A 21,555-nucleotide genomic window follows, 5' to 3' on the forward strand; every position below is an offset into this window, starting at 1 on the left:
AAAGAGTGTCCACTTTAGAGCCTCTGGCAACAACCAGTGAGCCCTTACTAATCTTCCACTTTCCACTACCAAATGTGGTAACATAATCAGCATCATCAAGCTGTCCAGTAGAAAGCAGATTCTTCTTGATCTCAGGCACATGCCTGACATCATGGAGCATAAGCTGTGAGCCATCTGAAAATACAAGCCTCACATCACCTCTGCCAAGAATTTTGCATGCATGGTTATCACCCAAATAAACCACTCCTTCATTGCCAGCAGTGTACCTGACAAACAAGTCTCTGCAACCTGTGACATGAAAGGAGGCACCTGAATCAATGATCCATGAGTGCATACCATGACCACCTGTAAGAAGTGAATGGGCATCAAGTGAAGACGTAAAGAGGACCTCATCCTCACTGCCACCTGCATGTGACACATTGATTTCTTCGATCTTGACTCCACTTTTGCCCTTTGGCTTTACATCTTTGGCTTCATCCTTCTCTTTGTCTTTGCCTTTTCCCTTTTCCTTTTGATCATTTTTCCATTTGTAGCATTGCTTTTTGATGTGTCCCTTTTTGCCACAATAATGGCATTCCAAATCCTTTTTGGAGCGAGACTTGCTCCTTCCCCTTTCTTGGCTTTTCCCCCTTTGCTGGGATCTCCCACGTGCATTCATTGCATTGGACTTTCCAACAGAGTTGTTTTTCCTGTTCATCTCTTCTTGAAGAAGAGCACCCTCAACATCTGCATATGACAGCATAGCATTCGAATTGCTAGTGGCTGTCCTGAATGTGTCCCAACTCTCTGGCAAAGTGCATAACAAAAAAGTGGCTTTGAACTCATCGTCCATTGCCAACTTTTGATTAATGACCTGGCTGACAATACCATTAAACTCATTTAGATGGGCTGTCATAGAAGCCCCTTCCTTCATCTGAAGGCCTATGAGTTTCTTCAACCAATACACTTTGCTTGAGGCACTTTGTTGGGCATACAAGTCCTGCAATCTCTGCCACATTCCCCAAGCTGTCTTCTCTTCACGAATGCTGAAAAGTAATGAGTCTGACACAGACAACATGATAGTAGATCTTGCCAGCTCATCCATATCTTCCCACTCTTCAGCTGTAAGAGAAGCGGGCATCACACCCCTTTCTTTGATAGGCTTGTGCTGCTTTTTCTGGAGCAACACATTGTAGCACTGGGTTTGCCAAATGTCATAGTTATGCGAGCCTTCAAGCTTCTTGATGTGAAGCAATGAAGAGCTCTCACCTGTGGTTGCCATAGCAAAATACAACCTGTAATGCCTGACTCCCTGCAAATGTGCAAACACTGCACCAAAAGATGTGCAAACACTGCACCCAAAGCACACAAAGTGCTCACAAATGTTCTCCCAAGCTTTATCTCCCACTGCGGAAGCAAGAATGCAACTTTTATCCCACTTTTTGTGATGAAAACACCAAAATCTGGTTGCTGCAGATTTTGGACAGCACCTTAAATGTGCTCTTTTGCCCTTCCAAAGTACTGTACAGCAGTACTAAGCGCTCACCAATGATGTACCAAACCTGTACCGGCAATTTCAGCAGCTGAATTTGAACCTTTTGATCACTCAAAACAGTGTACAGCCATGCCAAAACATGCACAAAGCTGTGCCAAATCTGTACCAGCAGGTACAATAGCAATAAATGCTCTCCTGGCTGTCCAAATGAGTGAAAATCAGACTTTTACAGTCCTGTACACTGCATACAACAGTTCCGAACAGAAATTGGGCAAAAGCCCCTTGACTGCAAGCTGATTTCTGAGGATTCAAGGCATAAAAGTCTTGCCTGCTGCTTTGCCAAGCTCAACAAGCATACGAACTTGAAAAGCCCCTTGATTTGAGATCAATTTCTGATCATGCATGGTACATTGGCGCACATGAAGGCATCCTGTGTGTTCACGATGCTTCCCCCTGGCCACATATACATCAAATACATGAAAGCCCTTTGATTTACAGGCACATTGAGTGCTTGTAAGGCATCAGCACATTATCCACAGCATCAAATGCGATTGCCTGCATGCAAATCAACCAAATCGGCACAAAAGCCCCTTGATTTGCACTGCAATTTGCTGCAATTTGCTGCAATTTTGCCCAAATGTGCGATTTTTCACATCATACAGCATGTATGAGTGCTTAATTGCACATTTACATCAAAAGCCCCAAATTTCGACATCCAATTTCCTGCAAATTGATCCTGATTTGACCAATTTCCTGCAAATTGATCCTGATTGTGACCAATGTCACCCAATTTTGCCAATTTTGCTCAAAATTGAGCAATCTGGGCACCTGTACCTGCTCAATTGCTTGAATTGATAAGAAATTCGCAAAATTGAAGCAAAAAATACCTCTGAAATTTCTGATTTTTCTTGCAGGAAAGGAGGGCGTCGATTTTGCTGTTGATGCTGCTGCTTGCAGGCTTCTGTGCAGGTGGACACAAGGGAGTCTTGCCAAGCCTTGTGCAGAAGGCTTTCATTCAGCTCTGCGACTCCAGCCCAGCGGTCTTGAAGGACCCTTCTCTGCGTCGTAGCTTCAGCGCACCATGTCAAAGAAGGCGAGCAGCTTCATGGACAGAAGCAATGGCGTCTTCCTCCTTCACACGGACACACGGCGCTTAAAAAAAAACTGACGTGTTTTGCTTGTTGACGCCGGGTTCGGGTTCGCTACGATGCGCCTTCGCTTGCGTTTCGAATAGCGCCAGCCGACGCCAGCCGACGCCCAGCGCTAGGCCTTCACGTATTTGCTTACGTTTCGCCTAAGTGGTTATGCGCCTTGTCACTCGATCGCCTCCACGCTTGACGCCACGCTAGCCTTCGCCTGCGTGTGATGCAACGCCCGCCACCTTATAGTAGGTTCTCGCCTTCGCTGAGTAGCAGCGCTACAGCATCACGTGCCTGCGATTTTCTGCCTTGCGTGTGATTCAGCGCCCAGTTTACGACTATGCCCAGCAGCCTTCGCTTCTACTCCAGTTGGCCAGCGTTCAACACGCAGCCAGACAGCACACGCTTAATTTCTCCACGTAGCCAGTTGATGGAAGCAGGCGACCAGTTGATGGGGCTGAATACGACCAGAAATCAGCAAGGAGAAGAGGGAGGGACCATATGGCTCTGATACCAGTTGATGGGGAGAAACCTGAATTAGGGTTTAGAGTTCATTCATGGGAGACATACACAGAGAAGCAAGGGAGAGAGAGAGAGAGAGTTGTGGGGATAAGTCAACTCATGAAAGCATGAGTGTGTGACTCCCCTATCACACATGTATATTGCACTAGTACACATAGTGCACTTAGTACATTAAAAGTACTAAGTGTACTATGTACTATAACTTATGGGCTTGTACACACTATAAGGGTGGGCATAACGCCTTTACCCCAACAGAGTGACAAGTGTGAGGCCACTTGTCTCACTTTGATTCACATTCTTGCCACATGTCTCAATCTAAGAGATGAGTCTTTCCATAAACTTTATCTCTAAAAATATCCCAACTGGTAGCCCATTTGTCATAGGTACTCTGACAACTCTTGGTATTTGCACAATTCCAAACGTAATGACACGAACAGAATTTCCATCGGAGTTGGGCCAAAAATAGCAACCCTCCCAAGATTTTAGGAGTGTGATCCTTTGTATTCTAGGATAATCCCCCATTCCCAAAGCTTGTACTTTCCAAATATTCAGACGTCCTGGAGTCGAGTAGACCCCTTTCATACTGGGAAATGTCTAGGCTGGTGACACCCCCATCATGAGAGGCATTGCGGGCTACCTTATTAGCAAAGGAGAAGGACAAAGTTGCTGCAGCTATTCAGAGATTGTTAGGTCCTCTTGGGACAAGAATGGCGTCACACTTATTGGAGATGGATGGAACACCCAATCTAGATCCATTCATGGTGTCATTGCCTATTCCAAAGGGCAATCATACTTCATCTCATCGCATGATGCATCGGAGATAGAAAAGAGTGCAAAAGCAGTCGTACAGGTAGTTGGTGTATAAAAGGTGATCCAGTTTGTAGCTGATGGAGAAAACGCAAAGAAGACAGTCGGCAGAATGTTGACTGACAGGTTTCCTCACATCACCTTCTCATTTTGCATGGCACACTGCCTCGGTAATCTTCTTAAGGACATTGGGAAGTTGGAGTGGATTGCTCCCATCATAGAGCAAGCCACCCAGATTGTGACCTTCATTTACATGCACACGTTTTTGTTGGCTGAGTTTAGGAAGAAATCATCCAAAGAAGAGAGAGATTTGTTATCGGTTGCCAACATCTATGTAGACTCTTAGAGAATTGGAAGCTAAGTAATCTATTGATTAGATGGAGCTTTGAGTTTAGTGATAATTGTCCTGTATGTTTATAAGTGTCTTTGTAGATGAACTTGCATCGTTCTCTCTAAACTAGTTCTTTATCTAGAATGTACTTGTATGTGTCTGAAATATTGCGAAGGTGTTAGCTTACAAAGATTTCGCTGCCAATGTGAAGTTGACACTCAGATAAATATGAAAGATGGATGTTGCCATGCAGATCCGAGTTCTGAACCCCCCTCGTGAGGGTAAGAAGCTGGTTGTTTTGGATATCGATTACACGTTATTCGACCACAGATCCCCAGCTGAAAATCCACATGAGCTGATGCGTCCATGTAAGTTTATTTAGTGCCTTGAATTCTCTAGGGGGTTCCTGAAGGATTATTTTTGATGTTAGTGGACTGGCAGATCTTCATGAATTCTTAACAGCCATTTATTGCGAGTATGATATCATCATTTGGTCTGCAACAAGGTAAGGACTTGATTCATGGCATGGTCCCCCCATTTGATACGTCTACAACAGATGGACAACTGACAACCATGTGTGTGCGTGTGTTGCTTGCACACACGCTTGTGCTTCCATGTAGGCGAAAATTTGACTGTGAATTGTAAACTTCATTTTGCATTCAGCATGAAGTGGGTGGAGGTTAAAATGAAGGAGCTTGGAGTTCTCAACAATACCAACTATAAGATCACTGCATTGCTTGATCACCTTGCAATGATAAGTGTCCAATCTCAATCCCATGGAGTGTTTGACTGCAAGCCTCTGGGATTAATATGGGGGAAATTTCCAGAAGTAAGTGCTCACATTCTTTTTGTTGTATCTTTGACATTTCCCTTTTGTCCTAATTCATGAACAATGTACTTTTTGGGCATCTCTCTCTCTCTCTCTCTCTCACACACACACACACACACACACACACACACACTCACTCAGAGTAGTTTTTTTGTTTCATGTTCAAAGTAACCATACCTCGTTCCCCCCCTCTGTTCATGTGTGCACTAGTTCCTGTCGCATCACTTTTCAGAACCAAGAGGATTTTGAAGATGGAGGAGTCATATAATGTCTTAGAGAGTTTAAACACCACAGAGTTTGAGAAGTTTATAGAACATGTCTATTCAATGACATATCTCGAGCTATTTTGTCATAGTAAACTCCACAGAGTTTGGTTCGCTCTTGATATTTATGACGAGAGTAAAGTGGTGAAGGTGAGCGTGACGGGGACTGACATGGATTTCAGACACGTGTAAACTGCTGCTGTGATCTTTTTAAGCTTAGTTCCGATCAGACGCACAGCACAGAAAAGGGATCCAGCACTGTCCGCCAGTCACACTCCATTCTTTGCGGAATGTAGGAGACCACCTCACCAATCACAAGCTCTTCTGTCATTGCCTGGAGTAGGCTCTCCAGGCCCTTGATGTCAGGGAAAGTGTCTGCGTCAGCACTTTTCCCCATGTAAAAGGGCTCCTGGCTCCCTGCTGATTGCCTGGGACTTTTCTCTATTTATGAAGGATTGTGGAGAATTTCACATAGTGAAGGATCTTATTATCTTCTCCATTGTTGGCACCTCACAGAGAAGTCCTTATGGAGCTTGATTTTAAAGGCTAGACCCTGCTTAGGCTTGAATTTATTTCTAAGGTATGGTGTGTAAGGTTTAAGGAAATGGCTTCGGGTTTAACATCAACTAATGCCAATCAAACCCTAAATCACCCAATCGATTGATTGCTTATTGCTTCTCTTGAATACAGTGTCTCCATGGAGTGCCAAGGGATTTTTTCTTGAAGTCCAGCCTTGACTTGCTCTGGCTTGTGTATGTATCAGGCCTCTTTTTAGTAATTCCTCACATGTTAGATCAAAGCCTCCTTTGTCCAGAGGCTGCCATGTGGCCAATCTCTTCCTTATGTTTACACTCCTTTTGGGCCTTCTCCTTGAGACACAAATTAATTCTAGGGCCTCTTCCTCGGGCTTTGACCACCTCATCTGATGGCCTAGCACTCTAAATTCCCTAAGTACGCAGCTTTCTATATGGATACAGGACATGTAACATAGCTTGCTGATGTATAACGCTGTGCATGCTGTCCTCGTCTGCACACTGCACTCAAAGGGAAAGACAAAGAGGTTGGATTCACAGACCATCAAGCTTCTAGATGGCCAGGAGTCTATTTTCTGGGCCATTAGATGTGCAAAATTAATGGCACCTTTAGCACTTGGCTCCCCATGGGCAGGTGGGGTGTGTGGAAGTCTGTGCATGACACATTGTTTTGTGAAAGATGCCCTAAACTTGTAGTGTGACCCATTGTCTTGTGAAAGCTGGCCAAAACTTGGACATGTAGGGTTTCAGTCGTATTCAATTATACCTTTTTCTGTTTGATAAAATCTGTTGTGTTTTTGTGAAGCCATATAAAGAAGCTGGATTTACACAAAATGTGGAACATCATCATGAATTTTCATAATCCTACATTTTTACATCTTTGCACTGATTTTAATGGTGGGTTTCCATGTGTGCAGTTTTATAACCCAGGTAACACAATCATGTTCGATGACTTAAAGCGCAATTTTGTGATGAATCCTCAAAATGGCCTCGTGATTAGGCCTTTTAGAAAAGCTCATCTCAATCGGGCAAAAGATCAGGAGCTGGTTGATCTCACCCAATACCTTCTCGCCATAGCTGATTTGGATGACTTCGAAAAACTAGACCATGCAAGATGGGAGCAGTACACTGAGCAGGTTTCAAAGCGGAGATCTGCGTGAAGTGGGTGGATTTATATTCAATCAATTTAGGCTATATTTCATTGATGGCATTAGAAATCAGTATTATATGACACACAAACCTTACATAGAGGAATGCATTTAAGAAGTGATTCGCTTTTACAAGTACATTTCTTTAATGTAAATGCACCCCTCACCACCTAGTCACAAAACATGTTACTGCTTCTAATGAGAAAGTTGCAGATTCAGAGAAAGTCACTACAGCAGTCCTTGTTACCGAAGCTTATCCTTGTCTCAATCTGTCAATAGTTCTTGATATTTGAAGCATCTTCTCGTCCATGTTGGCCTGATATACTAAGCTCAGTTAAACACCAGCTCCATGTTAGCTCATTTCCTTTTCAAATGTTTTCTCTAGACTTCTAGCTTCTATCCATTTGATTATTCTGTTAGACATCAACACACTCCGGACTAAGATCCTTGGAACATAACCTTGAAGCTAAAACTTCAAACACCTTAGCACCTCTTGGGAAAAGTGGGGGTTCAAGCTTGTTGAGATAAAGGAAGGTGTAGACCTTCTTGCTTTCGGAGGCTTTAAGTCATCAAGAGGGGGGTCTGCTGGAAACATCCCTGATCACCACAATCTTTAACGCAATGAATTTCTGACTATCACCATACAGAGGATGCCATCTTCATGTCTAGGTGTTCATGTGATTGCAAGGCAGGCACACACAAGGTAGAAGCATGGATGAAAGGAGATTTATTGCAATCTGAATGACTTTATGGTTGGTTGTGGCAAAAGTGAGTGTACCGATGTGGTTAGCTTCTAGTGGGGTTCAATCAAATTATGGCATTTCTTCTTTGAAAACTGATATATTGTAAGGATTCACCTAGATCATCAAAAGAGGTAAATATAGGTTCAGCATTTGTTGGGTGACTAAAGAATTAAGAGATTGCTCCAAAAAATTCTAGGCCATATGGATTATTAATGCCACAAAGAATGTATAGTTGTAGATGAGTAATGAGCAATGAGTTTTTGCGTCTGATTTGCTTTTAGTTGATGAGTGAGTGGGGGAGGTAATTAATGGTTTCATTCAGTGTGGTACATGTGCCTTATCCTATGCATATTTCAAGGGCCCGTTTCTTAGTCTGCACACCTTGATGAAAAACTAACTATAAGTGGGTGGTTTTCTCAAGTAGTGTTTGTCCAAATTCTTAGGTTTGCATTCTCCTGAGTTGATGTGAGGCATGAATGCCACATTTGATATTTTTGAGGTGAGACGTGTTCTCCTATTCAATAGTTGAGGGGAGGCAAGGGTCTTCAAAATTTGTTGTGTGATTGTTGGATGGAAAGATTGTTCATGTGGTGACATGCATTGTATTAGTGTTCACAGGATTTGCACAAGTGGGTAGATCTATGTGGGATCCAAAATTCTTCATTCAAGGCTTCATTGACTCTTGGATCAAGGAGGCTATCATAAATAGGTTACAATCAACAATTTTTGATTTCCTAAGTTTATTTTAATTAACTATTAAAATTGACCTAATCATGAAGGTATGCATTTGCTTTTATTCATCCTAGCTTTTCATAAAAATTCAGGATGGTCGGATTTTCAATAAATAAGTGAATAGTGTGATTCTTGAGTAATTTAGCTTGATCGGATATGCTAATCAAGCTTTAGATACTTCTCCTTCTCTTGCATGAGTAATAGGAGCAAGAGAAGGTGAAGGGTTGTATAATTGGTCATGTGGTTTGCACTAGTGAGTAGATCTTGTGGAATTAAAAAATCTCTATAAAATGATGTACTTATTGACTTTTGGATTTAAGGAGATGATCATGAATAGTAGATTGCTTTGATTTAAGATGTTTTTTGCTTTGCTAAGTTTTTTAATTAAGTACTAATTGTTTTATTATTGAATCATGAAGTCGAGCATTTGCTTTGATCTTCATGGAAATTCAAAATACTACCATAGGCTCTATGGGTGGATTTTTAGTAAGTGTATATTGTGTGTGATTGGAGTTGATTTATGAGTGGATTAGATATGTTATGCAAGATTTAGGTAGATTGGGATACTCTCCTTCTAATGCATGAGTGATTAGAGCATTTTGAGGAGAAAAATGAAAATTTCCATATATAATCTACCCAATCAATACAAACACATTACATCAATTAAAGATTGAACACTCATTAAGAGCCTTGAGGCTTACAAATCAAAAGAAAATGAAATACCTAATCGAGACTTCCATGAGGTGCTTCGAAAGTCTTGAATGGCGGCTACCTTCAAGGAGTATGCTCATTTGATGGTGTGGAATTCTTGAGTGAGAGTTGTCTTCTTGGAGGACTATCCATGATGATGTCTACTTTTCTAATTCTGCTTATTTTTGTTCAAGGTGAATTGGTGTGAGTTCTTCAGGTATCCAATTCTAGAAGCTTGGATAGCTTGAGAGAAATGAAAATGAAATGAAATGAAATGATATATTAACGTCTTCAAAAGGCCAAAATGACCTATGAGACCAAAAAGGTTACAACAATTGGTGGATCTGATACAATGTCTGTGTAAGGAAGCTAAAAACAATTAAACAACTAACTGAAACTGAAACAACCATGAGACGAGAGAGAGAGAGAGAGAGAGAGAGAGAGAGAGAGAAAGACATATTAACGTCTCCTAAAGGTCGAAATGGCCCATGAGACCAAAACAAGGTACAACTGATGATGATGATGTCTCATCGTAACAAATTTGAAAGAAAGAATGAAAATAGTAACATCCTAAGAGAGCTAAGAAAGAAAGAATGAAAATAGTAACATCCTAAGAGAGCTAAGAGCTGAAAGCTGAACCGTTGAATCGTCGTGGTAAACTCCTTCGGTGGCGGGCAATGATGGCTCGAATCTGTCGAGAGGGAGTCGTGGATGCGATCCTCGTGGTCATGGGTGTCTCACTCTACATATGGCAATGGCTCTGTCCAGGGTGACTCCTCTGGAGGGTGGTTTGCCAAGTAGGCCTGTAGATGGGGGGGAGTAGAGGCTGGTGGGGTTACAATGTTGGCTCTGAAAAAATCTGTGAAGGCTCTCTGTCTAGGCAGCTCTGGTCCCACTGCCCTCCTGTCCCTCAATAGACTCTCTCTGTGTGCGTCTAAGCTCAAGTATGAAGAGCCCTAAGCACCTTTCGACCTCAAAGTCCATGATCCGACGCAAAGGTCCAAAGCCTTTATGGAACAAGCAATGGTACCTCCCTCGGATCTCATAGTAGATAGTACAACGACATATATAGTGTTCCTTCGACTCCACCTCTCCTGATGGCAAGGCTGGCATATGCGGTCCTCTAGTGATATATCCTCATATCGACTTGTCTCTATTCTCAACCAATGTGAAGAGGTGCGAATCTGTCCAATATATATATATATAGAGAGAGAGAGAGAGAGAGAGAGAGAGAGAGAAGAGAGAGAGAGAGAGAGTTCTAATAACGTTTACAAAAGGCCAAAATGATGTGTGAAATACATGACATAAATAACATGCTGGTCTTGAGCTAAATCTAGGGTCAAGTAAAAGAAAACGTTCAGAAAAATTGAAGCTGTACCCTCATGATAGGTTGGGCACTTTCTTGCAATGTCGCCCAGCACAGCTCAAAGCTGCGCACCCCTCTCCTTCCACAGCAACAAGGCTCCCAGAATTAGAGTAGTAGAGCACCAGCTCACATCGGCTCCACTCGATCAACGGTGTTTCAGAATCATCCGGTCTCCACAATGCCACCCCTAGTGTTTGTGCCATAGCCAACTGTCCCTTCTACAATAACTATAAGATTCTGAGACATGGTGGATGCAGAATGGGCTGTGGTTGAAGGCTCACAAGGGAGATCCAAAGTTACAAAAGGCCCTCAGAGAAAGGGATGTTCAGTGCGCAACTCAACTCCATAAATAGATAGGGAAAAAAATCTATGGGTGGATTGTTTGGAGGCAAAAGTCACACCAATCCCTGAGATTGAGATGTAAGACCTAGATGGCCTATAGAGGAGACAAACAAGGACATGGAGAAAAGAGATACATGTCCTAGGTGGCCTAGAGGAGACAAACGAGGACCTAGAAAAGGAGATACATGTCCTAGGTGGTCTAGAGGAGACAAACAAGGACATGGAAAAAGAGATACATGTCCCAGGCCTACACAAGACAACACCAATCCCTAAGATTGAGATGTAAGCCTTGTAGAGGAGACAAACAAGGACCTAGAAAAAGAGATACATATCCTAGGCCTACATGAGACAAACAAGGACCTCTAGAAAAGATATAACAAAGCTCAAAGGTACAGCTTAAAGGTAGTTCTGTCCAAGCAAGGTCATGAGAGCCCAAAATTGAAAGGGGAGCTGGTGCATGCAGACACCTCAGAGCCACATTGGTAGAAACGTAAATGGAAGGTATTGTAAAAGATCACACCAGGAGGTAATCCAGAGTGTCAAGGGCAAGTAGCCAAAGGTAAGGATGAGCTAGTGCAAGCTAATGCTAGGCTATTGAGATATCGAGCTCAACTATTGTGGATATGGATGACACATTCACACTTATGCCACTGGCATGGTTGGTGAGATTATGGTTGATATGGCACTTGTAGTTTACAAGCTATAGTCACTTTGGTTTTTAAGAGTTATGGTATAGTTATAGCATCAGCTCATAAATTTGGGCCAAAGTTAAAAAAGGCCCTAAGAGAAAGGGATGTTCAGTGTGCAACTCAACTCCATAAATAGATAGGGAAAAATCTATGGGCAGCCATTAGGGAAAATTTGGACTCATTTTTGGGCCCTCTAAGAAATGCCACATCATAAAAAATTGGGCCATGGTAATTCTTTTGCAAATCAACTAAATTTTTCGAAGGTTGAATATATAGAATCTACTCTTCAAGATCTTTCCATTGCTATATAACATGATGGGTTTTGGATATGACACATGGAAGATGTATAAAAAGTAGGTTCCAAAGTGATGATGTGGACCGTTACGGTAGCCTTTAAACTTGCTTTTGAGGAAAATGGTATATCTTGAGCTTAACAACTCCAAATGTTTCGGAGTTTGAAATTATGAAATCTACTTTTCATGATCTTTCTAATGATATATCATATGATGGGGTTTTAATGTAAGATAGAAAATGTTCACCACCACGGCTCCCATTTTCAAGGCAAAGATGGCCAAAAAATTCCTTAAAAGGCCTCAAAAAAATGAGCCCAAATTTTCCCTAATGCGTGGATTGTTTGGAGGCAAAAGTCACACCAATCCTTGAGATTGAGATGTAAGACCTAGATGGTCTATAGAGGAGACAAACAAGAGATACATATCCTAGGTGGCCTAAAGGAGACAAACAAGGACTTAGAAAAGGAGATACATGTCCTAGGTGGTCTAGAGGAGACAAACAAGGACCTAGAAAAAGAGAGACATGTCCTAGGCCTACACGAGAACACATGAGACAACACCAATCCCTAAGATTGAGATGTAAGTCCTATAGAGGAGACAAACAAGGACCTAGAAAAAGAGATACATATCCTAGGCCTACATGAGACAAACAAGGACCTAGAAAAAGAGATACATATCCTAGGCCTACATGAGACAAACAAGGACCTAGAAAAAGAGATGCAGGTCCTAGGTCTATAAGAGACAAACAAGGACCTCTAAAAAAGATATAACAAAGCTCAAAGGTAGAGCTTAAAGGTAGTTTTGTCTAAGCAAGGTCATGAGAGCCCAAAATTGAAAGGGGAGCTGGTGCATGCAGACACCTCAGAGCCACATTGGTAGAAACGTAAATGGAAGGTATTGTAAAAGATCACACCAGGAGGTAATCCAGAGTGTCAAGGGCAAGTAGCCAAAGGTAAGGATGAGCTAGTGCAAGCTAATGCTAGGCTATTGAGATATCGAGCTCAACTATTGTGGATATGGATGACACATTCACACTTATGCCACTGGCATGGTTGGTGAGATTATGGTTGATATGGCACTTGTAGTTTACAGGCTATAGTCACTTTGGTTTACTAGAGTTATGGTATAGTTATAGCATCAGCTCATATAATGGGTTCACACTATGGACATTGAATATTTTGTTGTAGAGGAGTGAAGAAGAAAGAAGAGAATTCAGTCCATCTCTCTTGTATGCTTTGTTGGAAAAACATTTGCTCAATACTCCAACCATCGTGTTGTTTTTGGAGGTGATGGATATGCTTTATTTTTTAAGGCCCCCTTATGAGGAGTAGCCATTGTGGTGAGCACATGATAGTTCCTAGGTTAGATGATTTGCCAAGTGTGAACAAACAGTTAGGAGATGGCTTATGTAGACTTGGTGCCCTACCAAGTAGGATGCATGCTTGTGTGGGCTATGCGACCTTAGTGAGTGCTAGATAGCAAACCAAGAACACACTATTCTTGGGTTATGGGGCCCCGTTTGAGGGTCTAGATGGTCTTAAATTACTGTGGGAGTTGCACATATATGCTCTATTTTGTAAGGCCCCCTTTTTATGAGGAGTAGCCATTATGGTGAGCACCTGACCACCCCGATAATTCCTAGTTTAGACAATTACAAGTATGGCTAGATGGTTAGGAGACGACTTATATATGCATGCTTGTGCAGGATATGTTACTATATTAGTGAGTGTTGGTGTGGTCAGCAAATCAAGGACACACTATTCTCGGGTTATGGGGTCCATTCGAGTGTCTAGGCTATCTCAAATATATGTGGGAGTTGCGGGGCTAGTACTAAGTTGTAGTCTAATACAGTCCGAGTTGAATGATATGGTTGGTTGGTCATTTCGGACCAAGTCGTGGGTTGGTCAACATGGCCAACCCACGACCTATATCCATACCGACTCTGCGTTGGTCGACATGGCCAACCTTCATCCATACCGACCCTACGTACTATATATAGACTAGTCATCAAGTTCATTGTGTTCAAGCACTCTTGTAAGCAAGATATCCTTTATCCAAAATCTATTTAGATTGCCATCAAATCTCCTTAGTTTGTAAAATCAAGTTTTACAAGCAATAATATTGTTTACACTCCACATCTTCTTGTAATTCACTACTTCGTATTGTGTTTATCGTACTTCTGATATTGTGTATTCTTACGAAAAGCTTGTTTTTGGCAGTTTTCTATTTGAATGTAGATTAAGAGAGATGGACCAACCTACAAATAACATAGCTGCTCGTACCTGCCCTCCACCTTTTAGTGATGGAAAGTTGGACGGGATAAATAACACTCTTTGAAAGTTCAAGATTAGGAATATTCTTGATTCACTTGAGTTGTAGAAAACTGTGAGACAGGGTTGATACAAAGCTGGGTCCTACTCAAGATCCAAAAGATCCCCTGCAGAGACCATATTACCATATCTTACACTCGCTTTGGCATGGCGGCAAAGGAATACAAATACACTATATGTCATTGTCACTAGCATCATCGATTTGGGGATGAATTTGATTTGATATATACTACCACAGCTTTTGAAGCATGTGAAGTTTTTAAAAACCACTATGAGACAAGGATTCAAAACCTTGAGAATCAGCTTGCAACAGAAATTGTGATGGAGAAGCAATAGAGCAGTTCATATCATAAATTAAGAATTTGCAAGATCAGATGGCGATCGTGGGGATCACTAAGATCAGTGAAGAATTGGCACAAAGATGCATCAGAGTGTTACGCCCAAGTATGATAGTTTGATGACTTTATAAGACATGTACGTGTGTAACCCGCCTCTTACTTTTGAGGAGTTCAATGAAATGTTGGTGGAGGAGGAGATGCATCTTAAAGATAGAGATGGTAGTGATGTTACATTCCCCGCAAATGTAAAGAAAAGAAAGGGGAAGAGCTTCACTCACCCCAATGCTTTTGAAAAGAAGAAGAAATCTAACTCAAAGTATTTCTTGTGTGAACAGGCATGGTCATGTGGTCAAATCATGTAGACTGAAGGAAGTAGCAGATGTGAAGAATGACACTTTGAAGCCTTGAAAGGAGTAGTCTCGAAACAATAGTGCTAAAGAGAAATTGGACCTGTTTGTAGTAATAGAAGAAATATATGACAAGATAGGAAATATGTGCAAAGGTAGAAAATTTTTCAGCATCCGATGGTTCATGGATCATCATTAGTACAATCAGTATAGAAAACATGCATCAAATACGCACTAAGACTGAGTAAACCTTCGTAAGCTCATTATAACATTCTCTCCTCTCCATCGAATCTCTCAACGACATTTCTCCAATCTATCATGATCCTCTCGATAACTTGATCCAATATCATCTTAAGTCATGTGTCATGACTTACTTTGGAATGTTAAGTCTTCTAAGGTCTCAATAACTCTTAACTAGTTATGTAAAAATAATCATACGTAGCATTGACCCAATTGCGCGCATTCTTAGCCAAGCTATTCCCTTCTCCTTAGAAGGATGCAAGTTGAGATTTATTAAGGCCTTCTTAACGTCATTGTCCAATACTTCATCATTTATATGTCGAGGCAAGAATTCTCTTGAAAATTTAGATAATTATTTGTATTATCTTGAAAAAGATAAGCTCTTTCATTATATAAAACTCACTCTTATAGAAGATATTGTTATTATTTTGAAAGATGATTACATCACTGAGGGATTTCTTAACCCAGCAACCCTATCCACCATAGGCTCACCCATATCTACAAATAGCTTTTGTAACCATGCTACCTCACATGTCATAGTAACATGCCCTTGTACTCAGCCTCTGTACTCTTAAAAAAGCAATTATTAGTTGCTTCTTGCTGCTCTAGCGCAAATAGCACCAATAACACAAAGTCTAGTAGATCTTCACTGTTAGTAGATCTCTTATCTAAGACACTATCAACCCAAAATATGCATCTATGTACCCATGTACCTGTACTTGTATCCCAACCTTATAGAGAAGTCCAAAATGTACTATGGACTTTATGTACCTAAGTTTCCTCCTAGACATATCTAGATGTGACTTCCTCGGGGCTTGTATAAAAAATGACTCTCCAATCCAACTAACTAGCTCAAATCGGGCTTGGTGGTGATAGTAGTCATGTAAAATCAAGCTGCCTACTATATACCTGTACATAGTAGATTCCTCCAAAGACATCATCTATATTTTTAGACGATCTCATGTTCTAATCCAATGGTATTGTTGCAGGTAGTGGGTGTCATGTTCATGATGGAAATTGTAGTTGCTACTGTTCATGATATGAATTACAGTTTCTTTAGCCCAAAAACAATGAGGCATCTCTTTCTTCATCAATGCATGGGAAACTTCTACAATATACCTGTTTACCTTTTTTGTAAATCCATTTTGATGTGGGGTGGTGTACCTACATGTAAAATTGCCTCTTTATTCCATGCTCTCTCAAATAGCATTAAATTCATTGGAGAAATATTCTCATGCATGCCTTTTTCCTAGTGTGGTCACATCAATGAAAGATATATAATAATTGTATCCTTAGATTGGTGCCATCTTTGTTGGTCCCCAAACATCATCCAAAGGTCTTCGACTAACATGCTTATCCTGCAAAAATTCATGCTTAGCATACTTGCCTAATTGGCATGGTTCACATACTCTATGGATTCCATCCACTTTGAATGTTGGCAAACCTGTAATCAGGCCTGCATATTCTTTAGTAATTGCCATTGAATATTGACATGTTCAATACATTTATGCCAAATATCAATGTCTATAATCACACATGCACCATGTGCAAACATTGCAACCTTCACACGTCAGGCATGCTTACATCCAAAGTAAAGATTCTTCTAACTATGTTTCCCTTTGTAAAACCAAGCAGCAGTGGTGGTCATTAAAATCTTCCACCACAATATCCATAAGGGTTAAACCTCACTTCTAACCCTGCTTAATCATTTTCCCAATAGAAATGAGGTTCTTTGTTATGTTTAGCACATGAAGCACATCAACAAGGTACTTCATTTTTCCATCCTACATACACAAAGAGACTTTTGTACTATGTGCAATAGGGCGTGTTTTATCATCGCATGTTTCCACATAACCTGGCTTTTTAAATCCCTTAAGTCTCTCAACTAATCACCATGGTTGTTCATATGATTAGAGGCACCCAAATAGACATATCATATATCTCCTGAATTCAGTGGATCTATAGTCATGAAACTAAGCATATATTGGATCACAAAAAGTTGCACTTCTATCTGTAGCTTTCCTACTTGATGATGCATAGTTTTCTTACTGCAACTTCCCACCATTTATGTCATTTTGTTTGTTGTAATAGTTCTTTGCTATATGTTATGGTTTACACGGTAATAGATTTCTATGCCATTTCCACTCTCATTTCTTTGCCATCCACCCTTGGCCTCTCTAACTCCCCTTGCCTCTAGAGTGGCCTCTTCCACCTATGTGTGAACTGGAATCATGTTGTTGTTGTCCATGGTTTATCTTTTTGTATCGGCCTACACCTCATCCTCTAGATGAGAACTTGCCTCTACCTCTACTTGTGTCTGTGTAGAGGGCCTACTCTTACATATTACTAGATGATGATTTATTCCATTTATCTCTTCATTTAGAAGGGCTATAAGGTCCTTAAAGTTTGGGAAAATTTCTTGAGTTCAGATAGATGTCTGAAAAAACTAATCATAGTATTTTCCAAGCTATTCAACTATTGCTCCAATAGAGGCGAGGGCATATGGTTTATGTTTCCGTATCGGCCTATACCTCATCCTCTAGATGAGGATTTGCCTCTACCTCTACTTGTGTCTGTGTAGAAGGCCTACTCTTACATATTACTAGATGATGATTTATTCCATTTATCTCTTCATTTAGAAGGGCTATAAGGTCCTTAAAGTTTGGGAAAATTTCTTGAGTTCAGATAGATGTCTAACAAAACTAATCATAGTATTTTCCAAGCTATTCAACTATTGCTCCAATAGAGGCGAGGGCATATTCAAGCCCTTAAATCTTTAATGAGAGTAATCATCAGTAATATAGCTTATTCTTTTGCACATTATTATCTCTTGCTTTAATTGTATCTTTTAACCCTTGGTACTTGCATTATACATATCCCCCACATCTTTAGGAGTCATTGCATTCTCTGTATGACCAATCATAGAATCAAACACACTAATAGAGAGCCAATACATAACCTTGTTAGCCCTGGGATTTTCTTCTGGAAGCTTGGACTCCTTCACATCACTTGTAACAAACTCCCAATATCCTTTTTCCATGAGGAAGTTTGTCATCATGCTTGGAAGTTGTTCTTGTCCAGCTTCTAAATCATAATATGGGATAGATTATCATATATTATTACTTTCTATAACTTAAACAAACACTATGAAAAAAATCATAGTGTATACGTTCAAAGGCTATTATCAAAGGAAAAGAATTGCGTGCTGCACCATCAACATAAGATCTTGATGTAGTCTATGTAGCAAATGATCGAACCATGGAGAGTTGGCTTAAGAATAGATAACACGGACCACCCACACCTATACTTTTGTTGCCATATATATAGGCAGTGATGTGTGTGAACACACTTAGGACCACCGGGGCACTTTTTCCCTCTTTAGGAGGTTTTTTCCCCCGCGGCTTGTATATACGCCCATCATTCTAGGGCTAACTTATCTTTTGTACATTGACACAATCTAATACATTGTGTGTTGTGTGCATTCTTGCTTCTTCTTCTCCAAGCTTTGTGTGCTTTTCTACAACCCTAATTCCAACAATTGGTATCAGAGCAGGCATCGGTTCCCAGGGCTACGCCGTCGGCACCCTCCGACTCATGTTCTCCGATTGAGGTGAGCTTTCACGAGCGCTTGCAGGTCCCTAAACTCTGCAAATAAGCTCATAGGGCCTAGCGTTCTCAAAAATCGCATCTGAGGTCGTTTCGGGCTCCGTTTTTGCATTTCAAGTTTTGCACAGGTGTTTTCGTCATTTTTCTGCAAAAATTTCGACAGTGCAGTTTTCTGCAAAACAAGCATACGTGTTCTATTGTGGACCGTGCTACATAGCACGAGTTGTTTTCTGTTCAGTCTTTGCTTCATTACAGGTAGCTTTTGCATCAGCTTCAGTCAGTGGACATGGCTGATAACAGCAATGATGTATTTCGCATGTTATTTGCTGATGATAAATTGGATGGAGACAACAACTATCCACTTTGGGCATACATGATGCTTTTAGTTCCAAAAGGAGTATGGAACATTGTGCAGGGTATGGATGTACGTCTAGGTTCTGTGGATCTAGGATCTGTTGAGGATGCAGGTTCTAGCAGCTCTACTGTTGCTACTGTTTTACCCACTGCTGAACAAGCTCGTTGGGATGGTAAAGATGCACAGGCTCATGCCTTGATTGCACTTTCTATCAAACATAACATCACCCCACATATTCGTTCAGCTAAAACAGCAAAACAGGCTTGGGATATTCTAGCTGGTTTGTATGCAGGTCGTAACGAGGCAAAAATCTCTTACCTGCGTAAAGAGCTAGAATTGAAGATTATGCAAGAAGATGATGACATGAATGTTTTTCTTGCTGAGATTAAAGATCTCAAAGAACAGTTGATTTCTGCAGGTGAGATTATTCCTGATCATTCTCTTGTGCAAACTGTTCTTGATGCTTTACCTGAGACATCAATTTTGCTTCCACGTGGAGACTTTTTACTGAGGACAGACCTAATGCTGTCAAGTATGATACTTTAGTCAACAAGCTCTTGCAAGAAACGCAATCCAGGCAAAACAGGGCCAGGTAGCATGCATTTGATCAAGCATTTATTGCTGCTGCCCAGCAGAGCAGAGAAGAAGTGGTAAGGCAGCCCCTTCCACTGTTTCTTCTCCTATTAGTAGGTCTGCAACTTCTTCTCCTTCCACAGGTAGCAACAATAAGTCTGAGAAGGCTCTTGATAAAGGCAAGAAAAAGATCAGGTGTAACTATTGTAAGACAAATGATCGTGTCATTAAGAATTGCCCTAAGCTAAAGGCTAAAGAGGCAAAGAAGAAAGAGTCAAATGCAGCCACAATAGCGGATGCTTCTACAAATGCAGATTCTGCAAATGTTGTGTAGGATACAAAATGGGCGTTTAGCGTGTGTATTGCCAGTATGACCCATCTGTACATAATGCATGTTTGGCAGTTTCTGTTGACTCTAATGTATGGTATTTTGATAGTGGTGCTACAAAGCACATTACCTTGCATCGTGATATGTTCACTTGTCTCTTGAGGCTGTCTCTAATGGGAATACTCTCACATGTGCCAATAATGCTTCTTACCCAGTGAAGGGCGTTGGTAAAATTATGCTTACTCCTGCAAATGGCAGCGCTTTCACACTTTCAGATGCTTTGTATGTGCCAGGGATAAAGAAGAATCTATTGTCTGTCTCTGCGCTTGCTAGACTTGGACTTGTAGTCAAATTTGTGGATGACAGATGTACTGTTCATGATTTGACTTCTGGTGATACGATTATTGCATCTGGCACCTTGTTTCGTGGGCTGTATAGGCTCAATTCTTATGACAAGTGTGTGGAAGATTCAGCAAATGCAGTTTCTGATGAAAAGGCAGTTTCAGATGCAAAACTATGGCATGCTCGTTTTGGTCATCTGAACTTTGCTAGTTTGCTGCGTTTGCAGAAATTTGATATGGTTACTTCATTGCCCCCTCTTGAGGCACCATTGAAACATGTTTGTGAAGGCTGTATTTTGGGCAAAATGCAACGTTCTGCGTTTCCAAAGGATGGTTTTGTGCGGGCCACTCGCAAATTGCAACTTGTACATAGTGATGTATGTGGGCCTATGCAAACTCCGTCATTTGGTAAACACTTGTACTTCGTGACTTTCATTGATGATTACTCAAGGCATGCATGGGTATATCCACTGAAGGCAAAGTCCGAAGTGTTTTTGTTGCTTCAAACTATTTTTTCTTATGGTTAAAAATGTATCCAATTGTACTGTGGGCACCCTTCGTTCTGATCGAGGGGGGAGTACTTGTCTAAAGAGTTTGATGCATTTCTGGCTAGTCGTGGGATAAAACACCAATGTACAATGCCAAATACCCCTCAGCAAAATGGTGTTGCTGAGAGGAAAAACAGGTCACTTATGGAGATGGCACGATGTATGGTCAAGAGCCAAGCTTTGCCACATGCATTTTGGCTTGAGGCTGTCATGTGTGCAGCATATGTACTCAACAGGTGTCCCACTAAGGCCTTGCAGTCTATTACTCCATATGAAGCTTGGCATGGCAGGAAGCCTTCTATTGGTTACTTTCGTGTCTTTGGTTGCTTGGCCTAAGCTTTAGTGCCTGTGCAACAACGCAAAAAATTGGATGACAAGGCTGTCAAATGCATTTTTGTTGGTTATAGTGCTGAGAGCAAGGGTTACAGATTGTATCATCCGCCCCGCAGTCAAAGCGTATCTTGATTAGTCGAGATGTTTTCATGGAAGATGCTGTGCAACCCTTGTTATCATGTACCAAAGAGACATGTGTGAGCTCACGGGATGTATTTGATACATTGTTGCCTCTGTTTACAGGTGGGAATTCAAATGTAAGTCCTAATAAGGTAAATATTCAGCGTATGTAGATTTTAAACGACATCATAGATC

The 21,555-nt window shown here is 41.1% G+C and overlaps 1 protein-coding gene across 1 annotated transcript in view; it reads left to right on the top strand.

Moving 5' to 3' along the window:
• LOC147640392 (ubiquitin family protein) overlaps window positions 1-7,300 on the top strand; it is a 73,726-nt gene extending 66,426 nt beyond the window's left edge. Inside the window, exons 3-6 of the mRNA XM_086780070.1 lie at window positions 4,527-4,641; window positions 4,715-4,778; window positions 4,937-5,102; window positions 6,816-7,300. Of these exons, the coding sequence (XP_086636196.1) occupies window positions 4,527-4,641; window positions 4,715-4,778; window positions 4,937-5,102; window positions 6,816-7,058 (588 nt within the window). The 3' untranslated portion in view covers window positions 7,059-7,300. The remainder of the gene's footprint in view (window positions 1-4,526; window positions 4,642-4,714; window positions 4,779-4,936; window positions 5,103-6,815) is intronic.
• The last annotated feature ends 14,255 nt before the right edge of the window (window positions 7,301-21,555 follow it).

The sequence above is a fragment of the Cibotium barometz genome, chromosome 3 (assembly GCF_041138505.1).
Source record: "Cibotium barometz isolate CiBa-2024 chromosome 3, ASM4113850v1, whole genome shotgun sequence".
Taxonomy (NCBI): domain Eukaryota; kingdom Viridiplantae; phylum Streptophyta; class Polypodiopsida; order Cyatheales; family Cibotiaceae; genus Cibotium; species Cibotium barometz.